Source organism: Notothenia coriiceps, unplaced genomic scaffold (assembly GCF_000735185.1).
Source record: "Notothenia coriiceps isolate Sejong01 unplaced genomic scaffold, NC01 NC01_scaffold00037244, whole genome shotgun sequence".
Classification (NCBI taxonomy): Eukaryota; Metazoa; Chordata; class Actinopteri; order Perciformes; family Nototheniidae; genus Notothenia; species Notothenia coriiceps.
In genome coordinates, this window is record NW_011369945.1 from 26,065,414 (window position 1) to 26,074,573 (window position 9,160).

General features: G+C 40.0%; 1 protein-coding gene across 1 annotated transcript in view; it reads left to right on the top strand.

Moving 5' to 3' along the window:
* npnta (nephronectin a) overlaps window positions 1-8,875 on the top strand; it is a 53,684-nt gene extending 44,809 nt beyond the window's left edge. The window contains exons 9-13 of the mRNA XM_010794427.1: window positions 2,767-2,856; window positions 3,997-4,095; window positions 6,691-6,950; window positions 8,628-8,765; window positions 8,861-8,875. Coding sequence (XP_010792729.1) covers window positions 2,767-2,856; window positions 3,997-4,095; window positions 6,691-6,950; window positions 8,628-8,765; window positions 8,861-8,875 — 602 coding nt within the window. The remainder of the gene's footprint in view (window positions 1-2,766; window positions 2,857-3,996; window positions 4,096-6,690; window positions 6,951-8,627; window positions 8,766-8,860) is intronic.
* Window positions 8,876-9,160: the final 285 nt, after the last annotated feature.

Consider the following 9,160-nt stretch of genomic DNA (forward strand, 5'->3'; position numbering starts at 1 on the left):
CACCCCACGCTCCCATTCAGCACCGTATCAGTATAAATCCTTCTTCTGACCTACCAAATCCCTCCCCAAAAAAAACCCTCCATGCCCTCGCCCCCCAATACCTGTCTGACCTTCTCCGCCACCACACTCCATCCCGGAAGCTACGATCGTCTGGACAGGATCTCCTCTCTACCAACCGCACCAGGTTGCTGACTTTCGGTGACAGAGCTTTCAGTGTAGCATCCCCCACCCTCTGGAACTCTCTCCCCCCCGAAATCCGCAGCGCCCCAACCCTGGACACTTTCAAAAAAGCCCTCAAAACGCACCTTTTCACCAAGGCTTTCCCCACTATATAGTTGGTTTGATAGGTTTATTTTTCCGCTACTTGCTTGCCCCCCCCCTAACCTGTCTGCCTCTTTTCCCCTACTCCCCCCCCTACCCGACTTGTAAAGCGACCTTGGGTTTCGTGAAAGGCGCTATATAAATATTATGTATTATTATTATTATTATTATTAAAAAAGTTGAAGTTGCTGAACATTTAGGCAGAAAAAAGAATTCCCCTCAAGCAGCTTCTTTGGACCTGACAGAAATGTGGATGAAATTACCGACAAAAGGTCAAAAAACAAGGGTGTCCAGTGAAGTGACATTTAGAAGGTGTTTCAACAAAGTTGTTCAACAAATAAAAGGTTAACCGGGTCACTTCAACTTAACTCTGGTCTTGTCCAACACAGCCCCGGAAAAATACACTGTTCCTTGCTGTGGAAAGTTCAATTGAGTTCTTCTTAAGAAAAAAATCACTTCTGTTAACAATTAGGTCTGTGGATCTTACAAGGTACCAGTGACCTTGTTTCTAAGAAAATATATGGCTGTAGACATGTTTAAATCTACATTTTTAAGATTTGAGCAGCATTCCCTTTTTTAGGCGATTTGGTTTAGTCTGGTTGTGTATTTTTTATCCAGTCAATGTGACACACCTATACCTAAGATGTTTTGTTCTTAAACTGATCAAGTTAATGGAATCAGAATAAGTAAATCTAACATATACAATTACAGGGCCCTTGTTTTTGACAAGACACATGGCTACTGAGGTTTTCAAATCTATATTTTCTAAGATTTGAGCAGTGCAAATCAAATATAATTCTATTTGTAGGCTGATTGATTGGTTGATTGTGTCTGGTTGTATATTTTATATTCAGTCAATGTGACATACCTATATCTGTTTTGTACTTACTGAGTAAGTAACTGATTCTTAATAGCATCAAAGTCAATACATCTCTCATATAAAATTACCCACTTTCTTGGCTCATAGGAAGTGTTAAGGACCTTGTTTCTGAGAAAAAAGTTTTAAAATCAACATAATTTAAGATTTGGTTAACCCCATGCTTTATGGCATCAGAGTAAATTAATATAACCTACACAATTACACAGTTCCCTTGGCCAGAATTTGTGAAATTGCACAGTGTTTCTCTTCTGTCCCACAGCTATTTTATGCTCACAGTGTCACTGTTCAAGTTACTGCTCCCCTAACTTGTGTTGTGTTTACTCTTTATATATCTCCTCTGTCAGCGGACACAAGAAATCAATGGGGGTCTCGTTTCGTAAAAGCACACACACACACACACACACACACACACACACACACACACACACACACACACACACACACACACACACACACACACACACACACACACACACACACACACACACACACACGCCTGGGATATCTGGAGAGCCTGGTGTGAGTGTGACCTCCCCACTGTCAGATTCCTTCGACTGTCAGACTGCATTTCAGTCTGCCAGGTGGTTGTGACCCGTCTTGGGGGTGGGTGGCCCGTTCCAGAGGCTCAGGCTGGGGGGGTGGGGGAGTCTGGGGGATTGACAGTTCAAGTGCAGGTTACATTGCATTCACAGCATAGGGGCAAGAATCTGCCGGGGATGCTAGGAATAGTGTTATTGATAGTTGTCTCAGTCAATTCCACTGACTTATCTCATCTGCAAATGCAATACATACTAAACTGATGAGGTTTGTCACGTTTCTTTATATAGAACCTCTTCATAAAGGCAATTTAAAACCAGTAAAGGATATTTATTGCTTACTAGTAGGGGCGTCTGTGGCCCAGGAAATAGATAGTTGTCCAACAGTGTTAGATCCCCACCTTGTATGGCAGCCCCTGTCTCCGTATGAATGCGTGTGAATGCTGTCTTGTAAATGTAGAAGCTCTTTCAGGGGTCCCAAAGACTGGAAAAGTATTTCATAAATGCAGTGTATTTACCATTCAGACAGCCAAAGCTTTTCATTCCCCAAAATGCTTGCCGCTGTGAAAGCAGGACCAACTACTTTCTGTCCTTCCCTTGTCAGTCGACCTTTAATAAGAGAGCTTGGCTTATAGTATTTTGAGCAGTGTGATGCCATTGGAGAAGGAAACAGGCTATTTCAGGACGGTGTACTGTTTGTGTATTTTCATGTGCATGGACTTTAGCTCCATGTTGTGTGGCGGCAACATTTGCCCTGACGTTGCATCACAGTAAACCATCTGTCTTCTCCTTGTTATGACTCACATTTGACTTCTGCTGATTTTTCTCAGGTATTCTGGTCAGGTGTTGTGTAGTTAACCGTGCTTAACTCTAGATATGCAGACACTAAACCGTGACATTGATTCATCCTTGCAGAGTCCTTGTATAGTAATGAAAAAAAAGCAAGTCAAAAGCAGGAATGCCAGTGAGCAAATATAATACCTTTGTTAATCCTTTATCTAAACCTGCGTGTCTCACCTCTCTCCACAGTTCCTCGGAACCACGATCGCAACACCGTCCTTGGCGTGGACTTTGACATTGAGCTCGGGAACACGGCAGAAGAAGCCAAGGACGACCCAGGTAAACACAACACGTTAGACGGAGACAATCATCCAAAGCCCTGCTCATAGCAGACGGTAGCCTTCAAATGATGATGGACGAGCCACATTTACCACGGGCAAATGAAACTGACAATCAACGCCTGCAGTGGTTGCTCGCGAGGCGACGATATTACAGTTACCAGATGTGTTTTGATAGGCCTTCCACCGGGAGGCGACACATGACATCTGGCCGTTTCCTTTTAAATGATGGCTCACAGCCCAGATCGTACCGCAAACCTTCTCCACTTTACATATTACGCTCGCTTGATTGCTTGACTGCTTGAAAGATGAACCTTTTGAAGCAAATCAGAGCTCCACTCATAAGCTCAATAGTACATAGTTTAGAGTTCCTTCAGAAACAACAAGAAAATCGCTTTTGTGAAAAGACAGCATTTTATGTCACATTTGCTGGCTCTGTGATTTATTGATGTCAATGGTAGGCAGATTAAATTGCCTAATGGTTTAGTCGCGTTTTTATTTTGGTTCACGGTGCATCATTTGCTATGCTATGTCAAGTGAAAGGCATTTTCATTGGCTCAGAAAATGAACTGAGAAGTGTTTTGCGGTAGCTGTTTTCAGGGATAAAATGATGGATGCTTTTCTTATCTCCAAACCAATTTGTACAGCCATGCATGGATGATACCGCAACAGTTATATCGGCATTCCCTTAATGTTATCGTCTAGGCATCATCGCTGGGAAAGAAAACATCAGTCATTGAATATTAACACCGTTTGTAACTAGAGTGTATTTTTATCGTGGAGGAGGGTAGCCATACAACAGGCTGTATGTAAAAGTACACTCTCTCTCCTAAACACACACACACACAGTAAGATCAATTCATGCAACATTAAATGTGTGTTTTTTAGATGAATGCATTCCCACTTGTGATCTATGCAGTTCCACTTGATTTTTCCCTAATGAAAACAACAGCACAGCAAATGTTTACTTTTTCCTGTCTCATCATGCTCGACAGAAGGAGCTTCAACAGTCCTCTTGCTCCCGGTAACGTTACAGTCACACAGCAGGGTTCCTGTGGAGCATCACAGAGAGCCCAATGAAACCTCTTTGCGTGTGTGTGCATCCTCTACTTCTCTGAAAATTGTGTTTTATTCCCTTTAGAGTCGGGGTATCTGAGCTGCTCCTTTGATGATGGTCTTTGTGGTTGGATCAGGGACAAAGACGGAGACCTGCACTGGGAGACGACGCCTGATCCGTCCGGTAAGTGAAGGGACATTGATATGTAATAAGAATAGCTGCTTTCCTTTACTGACAGGCATATATATATATGCAAACACACACACACACAGTCAGACAATATAAGCAGCTCAATTCTGTTCAACTCAATTAAAGGTCAAGAGGAAAATTCCCTGTGGGAAGTAGTCTGTCTTTCATGCGGATTAGTGCTTCGCTCTACAAAGCAATGCAAATGAGAAGTGGATTACGTGACCTGTCAGCTTTACCTGTGACTCACATTAAATGGAAACACAACACTGTTTTTCTTGGGGTTCAGACAAGAAGAAAGCGTGATAAATTATGTTGAGCGGACTCAGTAGACGGCGTGTGAAGACTAAACAGTGCAGCGTACTGGCACTACTCTTTAAGCGACGCTAACTACATCTGGCTCTCTCCGCCAATTGGCGTAGTCTTGCAGTTACTCGTGTGTTTTCAGACACTGAGACTGAAGCCTCATTTCAGCCAAGACTGCGCTCACTCATTACAGAAAATAAAGGTTTTTGCCCAGACATTTACATTCACTTGAAAAATCACTGACAGTAAATCGTAAACCAAGCCCTAATTAAGAGTAATTCCAAATGTTAGAGGCAACACTTCAGTTTTGAGTTACATGTAGTGAATACATTTAAACAGAACATTTTAAGTGTCTTAATTATGGATTTCTGTGTGTACAGTGTGCACCTGTACATGGCTTTAAATACATCTTCATTGTGTTGTGAACATATACAGTCTCTGGTTGTGAAGCATGCACTGTTCCTCACTTACAGTCCTTTTGATAGACAGCCACTACAGTAGCACAGATACAGAAGGGGCTCATAAAGTATGCAGAGAGCCTCTGTGGCCTGCAGATACACATCGAACCCCCCGTGGTTAACAGCAGCCCCACACGGATCTGCTAGATAAGCATAATGCATCAGCATTAATCAGCTGTTTCCCAGGAGCACTTTAGCCTTTCATTTTTCAGAACTATATCGCGGCATTATGACTAACTAATGCATAAATTAATTTTAAAACAAAATAAATGTGCCACTGGCATCTGGCTTCACTTTGAGGTGACGAAACACAAGTCTTTTTGAAAATATGCAGTTTTTTTTCACAGATTGTCTTTTACACTTGGCTGTCAATAATGAAATATAATGTTATGTGTTTTAGACAGACTGACTTATCTCACTAATTACCTTTTTAGATACACTTGTTAAAGGGTAAATTCGCCAAAGTAAAAACATTTTATTTTTATTTTCCGTTTCTGGTTTGGCTGGCACCCAAATACAATAAGGTGAAAGGGTTTTGTCACTCAAACAATACAACAAAAATATCCTGAGCCAAAAGGGGATCCAGGTTTTAAATCCAGCCTGGGACCATCGCTGCATGTCATCCCCTCTGTCTCTCCTTTCAACCCTGTCTATACAATAAAGGCAAATCTTTAAAATAACTAAATAAAATACTGCAAGTTCACAATACTTCAACAGCATGAAACGTCTTCACTGATTCAGGGCGATCACAGACCTCGTCGTCAACAGTTTGTGGACTGTTCCTGAAGTGGTAGTAGCTCCAATTAAAAACTGTTCATATTGAGGTCTGTCAATTACCCTAGAACAAATATAAGTATAAAGTGTTCACGGAGAGCTACTTATTTTTGTAATGCCGTAAACATCACAAATACAAATTCACTCACTAATTTCTGCTGGGTTTTCAGCAACAAACCAGACACAGATAACCTCTGTAAATAAAACAACAACTCTCTGTATGGCTTGATTTCATTGGGTAATGGAGAACATATGTTATTTTGGTTTGTTTGTTTGTTAGGGTGAACCAATGCCCTTTAATTAATGAGACATGGTGTCATTTGTTTTCCATTTTCAATCCATTTTGTATCAAATTGAGGTCAATATTTTTTGGATCAGTAAAAGCCAATTAAAATCAATTTAGAAAGGTTCTCAATCCATTAGGCATATGTGAACAAACTGGTGTGTATTACAAAAAATTTGTAGTTAATTCTGAAAAATATGTGCAATCAGGGCTGGAATGTTTCAGTGCTACATTTACAGGAGCCAGTGTCATCAACGTATTCAGTGTTGACCTTATTGACTAAAGCATTTTATTCTGTGTATATTGATTTGTTTAAATGTCTCCTATTATACTGTTTTTCATCAATATATTATAGGTCTCAGATATATACAAAACATGTCTCTGAAGTTTTTGGCTCCAAATACCAAACAGATCATTGTAGCATTACCCATAATCCCCTCTGTTTCAGCCCTGTTTCAAAAGTGCTGATTCTCTGTCTGTTACTTTAGATGAAAATAAGGAGCCCCTCCCCACGCCCCTCTGAGAGATATTTGGTTTAAAAAGAACACTATGGTGCTCTAGGAGGAGATTCAGGTGACAAGGTGGGGGGGGTACCTTGGTTGGTGATTGGCTAATGGTTACACAAGCCAAAAAAACGTTATGACATCATAAAGTGGCCAAAATCTGATCAGGTTTTTAGTGGCCAAAATCTGACAGGTTGATGTAGAAAAGACATGAAAATGTGGATTTTGCATAATAGGTGACCTTTAAATCTGTTGCTTCTCTCTCCAGGTGGACGGTACCTCACCATTCCCGAGGTGGGCAAGAAGAGGACAGGGCGGGGGGCGCGGCTGGTGCTCCCCCTCACCCCCCCCTGGAACGATGGCAACCTGTGCCTGTCGTTCAGACACAAGCTGGCCGGCCATCACGTGGGCATGCTGCAAGTGTTCGTGAAGAAAGGGAAACAGTACAGCCCTGCAGTCTGGGGCCGGACGGGGGGGAATGGCTGGAGGCACACCCAAATCACTTTATGGGGCACCGGCTTGGAAAGTGTAAGTATAAATATTTCAGTGTTCACTCATACAGGGAGAATTTTAAATGATTATTTCAACTTTTTTGACAGAATGTTGAATGTTTTTTTCCCGGTTTATAAAAAATAAATCTGAGACGTAGAACAAAAAAAAAAATGTATCTGTGAAATATAAGATTGACATCTGCTTCGGGAATAAACACATGCAGCTCCTTTTTCATCATAAAGCAGCATGTTCTCTGTAGCAGTGGTGGAAGTAGTACTTCAATAAAAGTAGCCATACTACATTTTGAAAATACTCTGTTACAAGTCAAAGTACTGCATTCAAAATCCTTCTAAACTAAAAGTACAAAAGTATTAGCTAAGAAAAATATGTTTAATACACAAAGTATAGTCGATTTCAGAGTTGCTTAGACAGTCAAATGAATGTAGTGTTGTAAAGAGTACAACATTTGCCTCCAAATTGTATATTCGTGGAAAAATACAAGGTAGCATATTATTAAAAGGTAGAAGTTCTTCAAATGTATGCTTAGTAGCAGTTGCTTTTTTAAATGTATCGGCTTATTTCATAAACAGATGCACTTTGCTCAGAATCTAATCTTATATTTTGACATGGCAATCACAACAAGCAAAGAAACAAGAAAACAAGAAAATAACTTTGAAAGAAAAAGTGGAAGAAATATATTACTGTTTGGAAAATCTAAGCAGTAATATATGTATAGTTAAATTAAAGCTGATTACAAAGCAACGACTCATACAGTTCATATCCCGTCATGGGTTAAACAAACATAAGAATGATTTCACAAACATACATTCATACACACTTACATACCCCTGTTCCAAAACATACATACACACTTACTTGTACACTTATACATATATATATATATCCATATAGCCTAACATTTAGCGAGTCAGCATTACTGCTATATGGATATATATATATATGTATAAGTGTACAAGTAAGTGTGTATGTATGTTTTGGAACAGGGGTATGTANAAGGACTTATATACTAATAAAGGACTGGCTTATCTAAAGCCAGTTGAGAAGCACTTGAAATGTTTTAGCTCTATGAAACCTGATGTACTTATATGATTCTGTTTTCTTCAAGTTTGTATTTTGTTGGTCGAATGCATAAAAGCGTCAGCTAAATGTAATGTAATGCAAAAAACAAAAATACAAATTAAATGCTATTTTTTAACTGACTATTATTTCTATTGGGGCTAAAGCACAAACATGTTTTCCTCTTCTCCAGTGCATGCTGATTGTTTCAGTAATGCTGACTCGCTAAATGTTAGGCTATATGGATATATATATATATGTATAAGTGTACAAGTAAGTGTGTATGTTGTTTAACCCATGACGAGATATGAACTGTATGAGTCGTTGCTTTGTAATCAGCTTTAATTTAACTATACATATATTACTGCTTAGATTTTCCAGGAAAATCTAAGCAGTAATATATGTATAGTTAAATTAAAGCTGATTACAAAGCAACGACTCATACAGTTCATATCTCGTCATGGGTTAAACAACATACANTGTGTGTGTGTGTGTGTGTGTGTGTGTGTGTGTGTGTGTGTGTGTGTGTGTGTGTGTGTGGTGGGGGGGGTCAGTGATGGCCCAGGCAGAGGGAGGGTATTTCACAACAGAGTCAGTTCTCTTTGAGATGATTTCCCCTCTCGTTCTGCCTCTTAGAGTCCTGTCAGTCAGAGTCTCCTCAGGTTGTGCTCCTCTGTGCAGGAGCCTTTCCTCAGAGTGATGTCGTCCACGGCCATCTCTCCACTCCGGCCCCGCCCACGCTCCCCCTTCAGGATCACCTGGGGAACAGCAGGAGTGAATATTGCAAAAAACTCAAAACTAAAATACAAATTAAGTGCTGTTTTTTTTTTATTACTATCATTAATATTTCATGTTTTCCTCTTCTCCAGCAACACGCACACTGAGGAACTGCAGGAGAGAATATTGCAACACATTTTTTTTTTAAAAAGGCACTTACATACTAACAAAGGACTTATATACTAATAAAGGACTGGCTTATCTAAAGCCAGTTGAGAAGCACTTGAAATGTTTTAGCTCTATGAAACCTGATGTACTTATATGATTCTGTTTTCTTCAAGTTTGTTTGCATTTTGTTGGTCGAATGCACTTATTGTAAGTCGCTTTGGATAAAAGCGTCAGCTAAATGTAATGTAATGCAAAAAACAAAAATACAAATTAAATGCTATTTT